Source organism: Papilio xuthus, unplaced genomic scaffold, assembly GCF_000836235.2.
Source record: "Papilio xuthus unplaced genomic scaffold, Pxut_1.1 DF826115.1, whole genome shotgun sequence".
NCBI lineage: Eukaryota > Metazoa > Arthropoda > Insecta > Lepidoptera > Papilionidae > Papilio > Papilio xuthus.
This window is the reverse complement of record NW_013532534.1, coordinates 1,254,764-1,269,594: the sequence shown is the minus strand read 5'-3', so window position 1 is coordinate 1,269,594 and position 14,831 is coordinate 1,254,764. Positions and strand designations below refer to the sequence as shown.

General features: G+C 33.8%; 2 protein-coding genes across 4 annotated transcripts; one reads left to right on the top strand and one right to left on the bottom strand.

Annotated features, from left to right (window-relative positions):
• The first annotated feature begins 3,616 nt into the window (after window positions 1-3,616).
• LOC106123276 (CCR4-NOT transcription complex subunit 7-like) lies at window positions 3,617-6,769 on the top strand. Its single transcript, XM_013319513.1, has 7 exons — window positions 3,617-3,919; window positions 4,041-4,150; window positions 4,397-4,510; window positions 5,200-5,318; window positions 5,623-5,780; window positions 6,046-6,186; window positions 6,301-6,769. The coding sequence occupies exons 1-7, from the start codon at window positions 3,797-3,799 to the stop codon at window positions 6,415-6,417; spliced, it is 882 nt and encodes a 293-aa protein (XP_013174967.1). The 5' UTR covers window positions 3,617-3,796; the 3' UTR covers window positions 6,418-6,769.
• Window positions 6,770-6,987: 218 nt separating this feature from the next.
• Window positions 6,988-14,724, bottom strand: Iswi (nucleosome-remodeling ATPase imitation SWI). Of its 3 annotated transcripts, none has more exons than XM_013319855.1 (18): window positions 14,580-14,724; window positions 14,338-14,390; window positions 13,993-14,216; window positions 13,627-13,884; window positions 13,210-13,333; window positions 12,602-12,889; window positions 12,025-12,238; window positions 11,537-11,808; window positions 10,959-11,186; window positions 10,566-10,811; window positions 10,227-10,332; window positions 9,799-9,944; window positions 8,762-8,868; window positions 8,520-8,653; window positions 8,293-8,408; window positions 8,005-8,225; window positions 7,689-7,829; window positions 6,988-7,501 (listed from the first exon to the last, which is right to left on the bottom strand). In XM_013319855.1, exons 2-18 carry the CDS (start codon window positions 14,386-14,388, stop codon window positions 7,300-7,302), a joined length of 3,078 nt encoding a protein of 1,025 aa, XP_013175309.1. In that variant the 5' UTR covers window positions 14,389-14,390; window positions 14,580-14,724; the 3' UTR covers window positions 6,988-7,299. The 3 variants fall into 3 exon arrangements, with proteins under 3 accessions (XP_013175309.1, XP_013175310.1, XP_013175311.1); XM_013319856.1 differs by having other exon boundaries at window positions 14,624-14,724; XM_013319857.1 differs by lacking the exon at window positions 14,580-14,724 and having other exon boundaries at window positions 9,805-9,944; window positions 14,338-14,542.
• Window positions 14,725-14,831: the final 107 nt, after the last annotated feature.

The window sequence follows — 14,831 nt, the reverse complement described above, 5'->3', positions numbered from 1 at the left end:
CTCGGAAAATAATATTATTAGACAAATTTTATTTTCGTAACAGAAAAGTCTTCGGAAACATTTCATTCTTTTTATTACCATGAAAATTATTAAATCTATCAGGCAAATACATGCTAAATAACGTAAGTTTTTCTATTTTAATCGGCAATCAAAACGTCAAAGATTCCTTTGCCTTTAATCTTAAATTTTTAGGGATCCGTACCTCGAAAGGAAAAAAACGGAACTCTTATAGGCTCACTGTTGTCCGTCCATCTATCTATCCAGAGCCTTTTCTCTAAAACGCGTGAAGGTATCAAGCTGGATTTTATTTTATAAACGCTTACAGGCTAAAACTTGGTAACTTTTCAGACGTAACTAATTGTAATACGGTCTACGAAAACAAAATTTCTTGATTATTTCACGAGTGCTGTTGAGTGTTTAAAATAAATTATTGTACACTGAGCGCTGTCAGTTTGAAACTACGTTAAATAATGGCCAACCATTTTAATGGAAAACAAAATTGAAATCCTACTTAATTAAAGCTGGGCTTAGTAGAGAACAATATTGTCAGTCGATTTAATTAAATCGTTAAGGTTAAGTTAAATAAATGATATTTTAGAATGGTTTTTTTCATTTCTTCGTTAAATAAGTCTATGAAAATCTTATTTTATATATTTTTTGCCGTACCGTAACCTATATAAGCAGCACAACTACAACTATCCAAGGCTAATTTTGTTGCAAAAAGAAAAAATCAGACTGAATGAAGAAGCACCCGGTCAGTTCAAATTTTTGTCGAATTAAAATACTTCAAAGTATTTTTCTTTTTCTAAACCTAAAGTTTTCTACTGCTACTTGAACTAAAACGTTGAAAATTTGATGATAAACCAAAAAACATTTGGCAACTTTTATTGTAGAGTTGATTTCCTATCGTTAACAACAAGAGAATTGTTTGCATTCTCCGCACGTACTGCGGGACCCCGCAATTTGTACTGATCTTTATATCCCTTCACCGTACATCTCTTAATGTTAAACAATTTGCGTTTGAGAAAGACCAGCATAGTAATATCTACATTACCTGATTTGTTTTTTCTCGGGCCTTTTTATTCGTCTTCTCTTATTTTTCCTACGTTTTAAAATGTCATTCTCATTGGTAATGTAACTTATTTGAAAAAGAAACATTTTGTTTATAAGTGTAAGTAACTATATTTAGTTTTTAACCTAATAGTGTGTTTTTACAATTAATAATTTACAGTTAAATATGAGGGTCAGTATAATTTTGAATTTGTTTTACCAATTTCCAGTTTGTTTTTGTTGTTTTAAATGACTGATAGTGCGGGATAATAATGTCAACAAATATACAAGGTGATCCGGATAACGGGCGGTCGATCAATCAAATAAGTTGCGGGTGGGCTGCAAATTGGATGACGTTAGTGACGCGCCCTAAGTGTTTGCCAGCCCCCTGCTACACGCGCTCACTTTGACGTCAAAACAGTGTTTATTTCCAGTATGCAAACTACATAATTATTACTGTCAAATTCGACCGCAGTTCTGTTTGAAGTTTGCCTAACAAGAATGTTCATACCTCATTTTACATATTATTACTTTTTTCAACTTCTAAGCGGTCGATTAATCAAGCGAAGTATAAAACATAAATCTCGATAGAAATCTAGTTGGAAACTTTTCAATCTAGAGGACAATAGGTCGTTACATTCAATGTTATCCCTCTTTTAGTCTAGTTGGGGAAAATGATTGCTGCCATCGATTGGTGCGTGGTTTGCCACGTGCATGTATAAACTAAAGCAACTCATTACTGGTAATTTATATAACTATCCACTGTGTTTTAATTACAGTAGTTTGTACAAACTATTTTACTTAAAAGTCAACTCTCATTACGACACACTCAAAACCTTCTCAACATTAACCACATTGAGCTGGGAAATTCAAATGTAGCCCTTAATTACAAGACAAAAGTGTAGTCGTTTAAACAATTTTAATTTTTCATTTTGATTCAATATGAAAGTCTTATATGACGATATTCGCCACGCGTCAATTTTGGTGTAACTGTTGTATTTTACGGCAATAATCTGAATAATAACATTGCGACTTGATTTTTTTAATATCTCGGTCTTACATAGAAGTATATAATTATTCCGTAGTTTACTGTCATCAAAATATATTATATCTTGACAAAATTAGATTTGATGTGATAAAATTGTGTTAGGACGAAGATCCCTTATTTTAGCTAAAATCAGTGATGCCTATCTAATACGCCTTTACAAGAAAATTACATAAGGATTATTCTAAACAACCTTTCGCTCGACAAGACGCTGTTAAACAAATTTAAGTTAGTCCTGTCAAATTTTAATAATAAACTACTTCTTAAAAGAACGATGTCGCAAAATGGTGAGATTCCATAATATCAGAATCTTGGCTAAGCAATTTATTACAAGCCTTTATTCAGTCATACTACACCCATCCACGACATAGAACTTTAAAGTAAAAAATCTAAAGTGCAATTTTCTTTCGAAGATAGTCCAAATATGGTATGCGTATATGCATCATAGAGCTCCAAGTCACTTTCCTTGCAACTGCTTGCTGAGAAACCACTTTATTGATATTAGGCGGGCAAGTTGCAAGTTAATTGCCATAAAGGCACTACATCGTTCAGTAGTGCTCATTAACCTCAACGCTTTGATGCCATGTTGCATTTTCTGGTTTGTGACTATTGTGTTGAAAGATAAAGTAGTTCAGCCGTATTCGATTTAATAATACCTAAGCATTCATTTAATATGGAGAACTGATCGCCAACCTTCGCTAGTCAAGAAGAAGATTCATTTAATGAAATGTAAAGTAGTAATACTTTCAGACTCGTTGTAATATTAAATACGTTGAAATTCGTTTTTATCGAGACAGATAATATTCTAAATGAAACCTTTAGAAAAACATAAATAATAGTAATAGGATCGTGGTCTAGTTATAAAAAGTAATAGCTCTGTCACTCATACTTAACGACATTTCCTGTTCAGAGTAGGCACTTACTTTCATTTCCTTAATTTCCCGTCTACTTCAATGCTCCGCGAAATCCAAAATTGAGTTACATAGCAGTTTTGCCTTTTAACGTACCATAATGAAGGCAATTTTGCGCAATTTATGACATTGTTTCATGAGGGTATTTAAAAATTTAACGGCAATTAAACTCATGGAGCGTAAATTAAAATGTTTTTGTCTTAATTGTTGAAGTTTTTGAAGTTAAAGGTTAGATTCATAGGTATCTTATTATTATATTAATTTGCAACATTGATGACAAATATCCGGATAGATGAAACTAAAAAAGGTTGTAAAGATTTTTGATTATGAATTACGGTACAGTCGAATTTCGACCAATGAACGACCACTACTTACTTAACTTACTCTTTTTTCAATTTTAGCCACGCGGCGCTAGTGTACGACTATTGTGTCACGTGTTAATTGTATGTTTAAAAAAACATACATTTATCTTTGAAATAAATTAATAGTTCTTGTGAAATTATATTTTATTTATGAGTACAGAAAAAAATAATGCGTCGCAATCATTGAAATGTGGACCTATGACTTTCATGCTTTTGCCTTTCTTCAGCTGAAATTGAAATCGATTTTTATTCGATACAAGTTTAGCAATTTTTGCTTTTGGTAGTAGTAGAACTAAGTTTATACCTTTCCTATAAGAAAATACAAACATTACCAATACCGTGCGTTTAATGAACTTAATCGTTTAATAAGTGTATTTGTGCTAAAAATTATAGAGAATTTGAATAAGTATTATTAGTAATACATAAATATGAGTTCTCAAATGTCGGCCACAAATTTTAATTTACTTGGATCAAATTCGTTAAAAGATGAAATTTCCATTAAAAACGTATGGAATTATAATCTGCACGAAGAATTTTATGTTATTAGACGGGTAAAACTTTTATTATTGATCTATGTACACCAAAATGTGTAATAATTTAATTCAAATAGACAAACATGGCAGAACTGAGAGATGTATGAAGTTTACTAACAAATAATTTTAATATCTGCAGGTGGTTCAAAAATATCACTGGGTGGCTATGGACACTGAATTTCCTGGAGTAGTAGCCAGGCCGATCGGAGAATTTAGATCTACTGCTGATTATCAGTATCAGTTGCTGAGGTAATGTTGAATGATACAAAATAAGTAGTGTATAAAATAACAGGTTGCCCATAATTGTAGGTGCACCGCTTACAGGAGTGATTTCCTAAATAGAAGTGTGCTTGTCAGCAGCTTATAATTTTCTCAAGGGTATTTATCCAATAAAACATTGATTCTTGTAGATCTTTTATCTCTTATTGTTGTCTAATACCAATAAGTATTGATTAATATAAAACACTGTAATTTTGTTGTTTCTGCTTCTTACAGGTGCAATGTAGATCTTTTGAGAATAATCCAACTGGGCCTTACATTCATGGATGAGAATGGTAGGACCCCTCCGGGCTGCACTACTTGGCAGTTCAATTTTAAATTTAATTTGCAGTAAGTATAAGGTTGTATTCAATACATCTTTTATTTATTTGTTTATTATGTTTTTTATTTCCTATACATTAAAATGTTGTGATTGTTTTTCAAACATGATTAATCTTTGAAGCTTTGGAAATTGAAAAAATGAAAAAAATCCTTCTTAAAACAGTAAAGTCGATATTGTTTAGATATCTAAACAATGATGTCATGTAAATCAATACACAAATGTAATATTTGTTGCTTTGCTTATGCAATTATTACACATAACAATAGTCCTATCATGTTCCAAATGATATTATAAAGAAAGAATGATATCATTAATCTAATATCCATATTAATTGACATCTTACTATTACTATACTACTAATATTATAAATCTGAAAGTTTAGATGAATAGATGGATGAATGTTTGGTACTACATATCGCATAAATGGATAAACATATCCCACAAAAATTTGGTATACATGTAGAAAATTCTCTGAAACATATAGGCTACTAATTATTATTTTTTTAATTTGCCGCAAGCTTTGGCGGGCAAAAACTAGTTGTTAATCAAATACCTACATCTTATCTTTACCATGTCTAATTTATAGCTAAGCTATTGAAATTTGTTTCTGAGGAAACACACAAGAATAATGCAAAATTTATTTAAGTTTTTCTATATATGTTCTTTATTAATTTAAACTTTTTTCATGTGGTCACAGAGAAGACATGTATGCTCAAGATTCAATTGACTTATTGCAAAACTCTGGATTGCAATTCCGAGAGCATGAGGAACATGGGATAGAACCGCTAGAGTTTGCGGAGCTGCTGATGACTTCAGGTATTAATCACACATTTATACATTTCTAATTACCTTTTATCGGTATTATTATATTACAAGGGTTGACAGTATAGTTTAGGGTTTTATTCCTGGCCGGGGCAAAATTTTTCGAAATTTTTCAAAAACCAAGATAATATTTGTTTTCAGGTTTCTTCAGATTCCGGCTTATGGCGATAGACTTACAAACTGTCAAATTTGGAACTTAATTTGGTGAAAAGTAGATAGCGATTAGCTATCTCTGCCTCCCCCTGTAGGGTGAAAAGGTTTTATGAGAACATTATTTTTTCATTCTCTTTGTTTTTAGGAATTGTACTGATGGATAATATAAGCTGGCTTAGCTTCCATTCTGGATATGATTTTGGCTATTTGCTGAAGCTACTCACTGATCAGAATCTGCCCCAAGAGGAAAGTAGTTTCTTTGAAATTTTACGTATGTACTTCCCAACAATCTACGATGTCAAAGTAAGTTCTAACTTTTTTTTATGATTAATTCCCCAAAAATTTGTAAACACAAAGGGTCAAATTGATTCATATAAAATGTATTGTGTTTTAGAGCTTACCTGTGTTCTGTTTACTATTGATCTCAAGATATGGTACTCTTGTATTTAGATATTTTGTAATAAAATTAAATAGAGTTTTGTACCTTCTAATTTTTTTTTCAGATAAGTTAAATCTTTGCTAAGGCAAAGGTTAGGAAGCAGTTTTCTAGGGTTTTTTGTTGTTTCAGTACCTAATGAAGCTGTGCAAGAACCTGAAGGGTGGACTGCAGGAGGTGGCGGACCAGTTGGAACTGCGTCGCGTGGGCCCGCAGCACCAAGCCGGCTCGGACTCCCTGCTCACTGGCATGGCCTTCTTCAAGATCAAAGAGGTAAATTAGTTGGCTCGTAAGAGTCATTGTTAAATAATTTAGAACCATTGGGCTGTTAACAAAAGTTGTTCATGTATTCTGAATTAACCTTAGACCTTTAAATTGATTATGCAGATATTCTTTGACGGCAACATCGAGAGCACCAGCGGTCACTTGTACGGACTCGGCGCGCCTTTCGCCACCAACGCCAACAACTTCCAGGACAACGGCGACAACGGCAGCCCCTCCTGAGACGAAGAGTCCGCTGTGCGCCCCGCGCCCACTGCGCGCAACGCACCGCCTGCGCGCACCGCACCCCCCGCGCGTACCGCACCCCCTGCGCGCTCCACACACCCCGGGCGTACCGCACCCCCTGCGCGCAACACACACCCCGCGCGCAATGCACCCCACGCACGCGCCGCGCCCTCCACCTCCTTCACCAGTCAACTGCAGAAGCTGCACCTCAATGATTGAACATAGCAATTAACATAAAAAAACTCAGTGTAAACCTAATTCAACAACTAATTTAAATCATCTATTTCTATTGATGTATTGTGCGCGAACTATTATAATAAACGTTTTCTCTTCTCTGTTCTGTTTCGTATGACGGCAGTTTTATTTTTAGCCTTCCCAATGCGACTTATAAGTAAGTTGATAATACTTTTAGAAATAAAAGCCGTATCTTATTATTATAAGTTGACCATGAGTAACTATACTTTTTCCTTATGGTCAGTAATATTTTGATGCAATAAAATAATTCACAGCTTAAAAAAGTAACAAAATCTGTGTATCAATGAACGACAGAATTAAAACAAATTTCTAGTATCATCATTTATTTTAAGAATTTCTCAACTCGGAACTAAAAGCATACATCTGACGGGCGGAGTAGCGTTTACAAACTGAGCAAAAAAAGGTATTAGAGAGTAGAGTTCTAAAAACTATGTATTAAAATAAACATTTTTAAGAGAATGGAATGAGTACTGGCAATATGAAATGAATCAAATACTTAAGTTATCTCTAAAAAGGTATAAAAACCGAGGTAAGTTAATAAATATACTTGTACAGTAAACTAGTTCTAAGAATTGTTGACGGTCACGCGGCATTGTCGACACGTTTGTTTAAACTTGTTTGGTTTTACTTTTTCTTTTTCTTATTCTTCTGGCTCGCATCGGGTGTGCTCTCAGCTTTACGCTTGCTGGCGTTCGCACCTTTTCCGGTCGTATTGCCGCCGGGAGTATTCTGATTCGTAGCGCCTGTCTTCTTCTTCTTCTCTGCTCTCTCTTTTTCTTCCAACTCCTGGTTTTCTCTTTCGATTAAAGTAATGAGAGTGTTGCACCTGAAAGATAAAAGATAGCCTGTAATCAAACACTTAAAACATGTGTTGAGATTTGTCGCCATAATGCAAATAAAATACAGTAAAACCTTGACGTTAGCTTTTGAAGAGGTTAAAACAAATTCTATAATTAGGTTACCTATATTCACGGTGCCAAAGTAAATATAAAGGTATAAATTATTTGGTGTACCTGCGCTGCAGCTCGACAGCAGTGCGAGACTTGAGGAACCAGTCGAAGCGGAACTGTGGCGCTGCGTGCACGGCCGCGCGCAACTCCTCGTACACGTTCTCCTTGTCGAAGCCTAGCTTGTGCAGCATGCACACCAGGAATCTGTAACATACAACATACAAACCAGGTTTTAATTAAATAATAATGTTTGATGGAATGTCGAAATTAAAGTCGGCACTACCGAATTATTCTCATAGCAGCATATTTTCATGTTTTTGGAGCAAAGACGATCTTAATAGTAAGTATACATTAAATATGTAAGTAGTACACAAATCACCTGTCTTCTTCCTCGACGTAGTTTTTCCCCTTGTTGGTGCCGTATGAGATTCTTAGCTGATGGAAAGGCGCTCTGTAACGCGCCATTTTCGCATCCAATGCTTTCTTAATAGAGGCTCTTCTTTGTATCTTCGCTTCTCCTCTCTCTATTTGTCCCATGATTCTGTCAATATCTTGAAGCTCATGGCATCTCTCCCAGAATACTGCTGAATACTCCATAACCTACAAAATTTACTTGTTAATGATTTCATTTTTTTGTTTATTTAATTTGAATATAATAACTAAATACCTCTTCTGGTGTCTTCCCTTCGACATCTTTCGCAATGTTTTCAATATCATCTCTGCCATACTTTTCATTCGCTTTAATAAACTGATTAAAGTCTCTTTTAGTCCAATTTGTAAAGCCTGAGAAAAGAAAAATATGTTTAATTTAATTTGTCATATAATTGCTGCTTCCCTAAAATAAACACGACTTTTGAATTGTAAGAATTAAAATATGGAAATTGAGAACTTTACCTTGAGTTAATAGTTGTTCTTTTTCTTGTATTTCCTCTTCAGTTAATGCCTCGGCTTCGTCGATCTTACGTTGCTCTTCTCTCTGAATTTTAGCAGCATCCGGCCCGAGCTCAGGATTCCGAGGCACCTTGTACCTGTTAAAAGTTAATTGACCTCTTTACAAATATGCTCAAGTGTGTTTGATTATTATTTTACGTTACAACTCAAGCATTAAGTCAAGTTACGAAAAGTATTTAACTTACCCTAAAGTTTTTCTATAGTGATAAATTTCCTGATCCAAAAGTTCAAAAAGTCTCGGCGGAAAGAATTGGAAGTCTTGAACTATCGGCTGCTTCGGCGGTCGCGGGGCCTGCGTACAGAGGACCAATGTAAGTAAATTGTAACATAATAATAAAATTAAATACAATAATTACTACATTTACTAAAAACAATACCATGCAGTAAGTTAGTGGGCAAAATACAAACTACTTACCTTTTAATAATAAGCAAGAAAATAAAAATGCTTTCTACTATTAATTTTTCTATGATATTACATACATATGTTAACGTGATATTAGCTTTCATTCGACTTAATGCACAAAATATATAAAAACTATATGATAAAATTAATCGTTGATAATCCAAAGACAATACATATAAGCTTGAATATATTATATTTACAACATAAAACATGGATTAAGTTATTAATGAAAAATGCACAAAAACATATATGTAAATAGACTACAGTATAAAGAGCTAATATAATATGTAACATATAAATGATTTAGAAATGATCAATGAATACCAATATTTATTAAAATAAATAGATGTGATATTCTTTCTTTTGACTTAGTTGTTATAACAATTAAACATAAAAACATTCCATCCAAAAGGTTAACTACTATGTTATTCTTATCAAAATATGACTGGTAAATTTTTCAAAGCCATTCCCATATTATGATGGATTATTTTTTTTTTTTGACTATTGTACAAGATTGATTTTTAAAAGTTATGGAATAACACAATATCTAAATTGGTATCATTTGAAAAAAAATGGTAATGTATATTAATGATTAACTATTACCACCAGAATTTTAAAAATTACAAATTATTAATTAATCTATAAGTTCTATGATGAGAAAAGAAATATCACTTGATAAAATATATATAAAAATTCTACTTTACAAATACCAATATCCATGTCCAACAAGCATTGATCATATAGAAGCGAGACAGCGAGATGAGAGACAGAGATGAGAGTACGGTCCACGTAAGTCCTTAGCTCTTTACACTTATTTACCTGTACCTTGGGCGCCTTGGGCTCGGACACGCGCAGAGCCTCGCGGAAGTACGCGTCCACCGCATAGTTGGCCTTACGTTCTCTCTTCGGGGGCTCTATCCAGCTACCCACAGGGATTATTTTCTGCTTTTCCCTGTAGTCCTCGCCTACATTCGTTTATTATAACAAATTATATTATTATTTATGTTTGATAATCAATCGAGTGCCAACTTAACCAAAATCCCATTTTGATGCAAGATTCATATTTAAATGTAAATCAGTCTACTTTACCTTTAAAGTTTTACCTTTATATAAATTTAATATGTTGTTGTGTTAATATGCCTATAAACAGTTATCGATTAAAAATTATATCAAAGTATTATATCAGTACTGAAATAAATTGGTCAAATGTAGCTTTTTATATTGGTACTATGTTGAAACTACCTTACCTTCAAACTGATAAACAGAATCAGTGGTGGCTCCCGGTGTATCCATGGAGAACGCCCGCAGAGACGACTCGCCCAGACTTTCCAGTTTCTGTTTCAATTCTTCAGTCTGCAAAAGAAAAATTTAAATAGATTGTTTAAAGTCAAATATAACTGCCGCAATCAGGGTGATCATTTAGTGTTACTGCCGCACACAGAGACGTTATTTAATCAATAAGATTAATCCCTTCCCCCTTCTCTTCCTTAAGTGTACACTAACTAGATTTAACATAGTAAATCTTCACAATGGATATTAATTAACTTTTAAATGACTCTAGAGTACTGAACTCAGTATATATCTACCTTGCTTTCTCCTTTAGCCAATATAGTGTCGATATCTTCATCAGTAATCTCAGAGTCTTTAGAAGAGAACACATGATTGGCTCCATGTCTGATCATGTTAAGCATTTCATCTTTATTGAGCTGGTTCTTTGTATCAACCAGTCGGCCAGATTGTATCACCAACTTGTCCAAACGCAGTTTCACTTCAGCTCTCTCTACGATTTTCTCTTCCACAGTATTATCTGTGATCAGACGGAAGACTCGCACCTGGAAAATACAAATATTTAGTCCTCTTAATTATGTGGTTGCTTTAACAAATCTAATTATATCTTATTCCTACAAAACCTATTAATAAAGAAAAATACTAAACATTTTAAAAACCATATCTTAAATTCGAATTTGCAATATATTCACCTGCTTCATCTGTCCAATTCTATGTGCTCTGTCCATAGCCTGCAGATCCATCTGTGGATTCCAATCTGAGTCGTATATGATGACAACATCGGCGGACGTCAAGTTGATACCCAAGCCACCGGCGCGAGTCGACAACATGAAGACAAACTTCTCACTGCCCTCCGCATTGTACTCTTCTATTTGTCTGTTCCTATCTTCATGGGGAGTTTGACCATCTAGACGACAGTACTGTAAAAAAAAATGAAATTAATAAACTGCAAAATTCTATTCTCAACAGCCTTTGTACCTTCATACAAAGATATTATAAATGCGAATGTTTGGATGGATGGATGTTTGTTTGATGGTATCTCCAGAGCAGATGCACAGTTATCTCTGAAACTTGGCATAGAAATAAAACATAGTCTGGAAGAACACTTAGGCACTAATTAAGATTTTTTTTTAATTTCGCGTGGACAGAATCATAGGCAACAGCTAATTCTACCTATATTTCATTATTTAGCTAGAGCTAAATTAAAGTTTATCAATATCTATATAACGAAAAATAATGTTCTAAATTAAAAGAGGTTTTAATTAATTACCTTATATTGTCTCCAGTGGCAATAATCCTCTAAAATATCAAGCATTCTTGTCATCTGTGAGAATATGAGCACTCTGGATCCTTGCTCACGAAGCTTTGGCAATAGTTTGTCGAGTATTACAAGTTTACCGCAGTTGTACACAAGATGCTCATCAGTGGTATACGGTGGCCCGGGCTCAGCTCCATCAAACAGATATGGGTGGTTACAACATTTACGCAACTGCATGAGAATGTTTTGCAATCGCATCTTTTCCACTTTACCAGCCCCATTCACTGAAACAAGTATACTATTATACAGTTGAACAATATATGTTTATAATTAAAATTTACATATAATGTATTATAAAAAATAAAGACAGCACATTTAGTTACGAAATATATGTGTAAATGGTATTAGAATTTGAAAACTCGTCGGCAAGGTATTATAGACATTATATTTATGCTTTTACATGTCGCAATCGCAAATCAAATACATCAAATCTGTCTTACCAACATCAATATCCTTCATCAATACCTTAGTATACCAATCTCTTTGCATTTTACTTAAGCCAACATAAACTTTAACTTCCTTCTTGGGTTTCAATTTCTTTTCTACTTCCGACTTGAGACGTCTCAGTAAGAATGGTCTTAGAACAGCATGTAAACGAGAAACAAGCTGATTGTCACCCAGTGCCGCATTCGTATTGAACCAAGAGTCAAAATCCTAAAAATAGTTGTTTAAAACTTATAATAGTTGTATAAAAGACGTAGAATAAAATTACAATATTTTCTAATAATTCGCCAAAATAGCGAAGCGCCTTTGTCACACACATCTGTATTTGTAGATGGATTCTCTTGGAGGCATATGAGGGGATACACATAATCATTTAATAACAACTATTTCTTTCTTTCTTTCAAGCATGCATCGCAACTGTCTAGACCTCATCACCTTTCCTTAGAAGTATAGAGAAAAGGACTATTAAGACTATTATTAATTAGACCATTAGTAAGTTTCTCTGTAATACTAGTGGTTGCGCGCGACTCTGTCCGCGCAGAATAAGAAAAACATATGATTTTTAAAACTTACATCAGAGCTATTGAATACATCAGGTAAAAGGAAATTAAGTAGCGCCCACAATTCATGGAGATTATTTTGCAATGGTGTTCCAGTCAGGAGCAATCTATTCATACTTTTAAATTCACGAAGGAGCTCTGATAGTTTCGATTTCTCGTTCTTAATGCGATGAGCTTCATCAATAACCATATAACGCCAGTTGAACTTTTTGAAAACGGATTTCTCCCTGATGATCATTTCATAAGATGTAATACATACATCCCAATTACCAGGCATAAGCGTTTCACGAATAAACGTATTCTGCAAATAAAATTGTCAATTTCATTTCACTTACAATAATAAGACAAAAGATAAAACTACTAAAAGTAATAAATAGTGAGGCGATCCCAATCCTTTCCTTGTAAGAAAAGGGGGGGATGGGAAAGGGTAAAAATAGGCATCCAACATGCAATTTGGCTTTTAACAAAAAATTATGTGGTATTGATATGTTGGATTGGATATTGATCAATTACATATTATGAAAATACATTTCATCTTACAATTATATATACAATTACAATAACATTGGCGCTTCTACAAAACTGAAACACAACAACCTAATAGTAAGACATAATATTTACCCTTGTCTCTTGGTCACCAATCAAGCACACAGCTCTAAGTGACGGGCACCATTTCTTGAACTCATTCATCCAATTTGTTAATGTTGATTTTGGGACAATAACAATGTGTGGTCCAGGAACATTTCTGTAAACAATCTTTTATTAATTGTGAAGTCATTAACTTAAATTATGAATTTATGAACTTGAATTTTGAACATAAAAAAAGTAGTGTGGGGTTTTCTAGCCATGCCGCCTCAAAATTGATACTTGTTCAATCATGTTGTTTTCCTAGAAACAATAACCAATATTTTTTTATAACACAGTTCAGAGGTTAATTGGAATAAATCCAATTATTCCAAAGTATTAAATAAAAAAACGAAGAACATTGCCGTTGTTTTTGTCACACGCAATCTAAACACAATAGAATGTGATACATACCTAAAGTGTTTCATGTAACCCAACAGTGATATTGTTTGTAAAGTTTTTCCAAGGCCCATCTCATCGGCTAAAATTCCATTAATACCATTCTCATATAATGATATCATCCAGTTTAGACCACGGACTTGATAGTCACGCATTTCCCCATTCTTAATGTAAGGGGGTGAAGCTTCAAATCGGAAAATTGTTTTAGTTTTTGTATTCGTTTCAGCCAAGAGTTCTTCATCCTCTTCTTGCTCTGTTTTCCGATGACGATGACTGAAATATAAAATATGTAAACAAAAAAACTAATTCTTGCTTAAATAAAAAAGAATAAACTACAAAATAATATAATTGTAAGTTAAAATAAATAAAAATTGCACTAACTCGCCGGCTGATCCAGGTAATTCAGGATCTTTGATCTTTTTAGGTCTCCCAGCTTTAGCTTTCGGTGGGCTACTTCCAGACTTTGGCGTGTTACTCATAAAATGTGAAAAAATTTCGGTTTGTTTAAGCAAAAACTCAAATCTTTTGGAACGATCAGTTTCAATTTTGCTTTCAAAATCTCCTTCTTTTCCCCTTGATGAAGTTGTATCACTAGAAGATCCATTCTGAAATAAACATGTAATTTATTATCCCCTAATTGCCTGTAATGTACGATAAAAATATTACAAGCGTTTGTACTGAAAACAAAACAAGTATGACAAAAGAGTTGCAAATGTGGACACTAACTGAATTCTCTCCTACTTCCGTGGCTTCCATTGCTTCCTCTGTGTTTGACATAGCTGAAATATAATTATATCTTAACAACGGTTATTGCGATGTTACTTAAAAATAGTCACAGACTTTTCATTTAAGAAAATTAAGTTATAGAAAGTCGATAGAGCATTTTATAAAACCAATACGTCCTTAGTGATTGACGATTGACAATTAACGCCGGGCGGGCGCGAAAATCACAGAGAAAAAACACTAACTTCCATAGATATCCACTGGACAAATTGCCGCTAAGAAAAGATACCTTTTGGTTCGCTGCGATATAAGCGCAGGTTGAAGTTACAGTCACCTAATTCTTTCACTATATTGAGTTCGAGTTTTCAACAACACGACCTACACCGCTATCTTCAGCGTCAAAATGGCGGAAATCAAATAGGCACAAGTTACTACAACTTGTAGCATGTCCAGCAGAGATAATGTCTAGTTTTTTAAAACAAACACAGATAAAGGAA

Bases quoted from the DNA above. Each gene is read 5' to 3' on its own strand.
- LOC106123276 (XM_013319513.1), top strand. From the start codon at position 3,797: ATGAGTTCTCAAATGTCGGCCACAAATTTTAATTTACTTGGATCAAAT. The intron at 3,920-4,040 runs GTAAAACTTTTA...TAATATCTGCAG, and splicing joins AATTTTATGTTATTAGACGG to GTGGTTCAAAAATATCACTG. The intron at 4,511-5,199 runs GTAAGTATAAGG...ATGTGGTCACAG, and splicing joins AATTTTAAATTTAATTTGCA to AGAAGACATGTATGCTCAAG.
- Iswi (XM_013319855.1), bottom strand. From the start codon at position 14,388: ATGTCAAACACAGAGGAAGCAATGGAAGCCACGGAAGTAGGAGAGAAT. The intron at 14,217-14,337 runs GTTAGTGTCCAC...TGTTTATTTCAG, and splicing joins CGGAAGTAGGAGAGAATTCA to AATGGATCTTCTAGTGATAC. The intron at 13,885-13,992 runs GTTAGTGCAATT...TTTATATTTCAG, and splicing joins TTACCTGGATCAGCCGGCGA to TCATCGTCATCGGAAAACAG.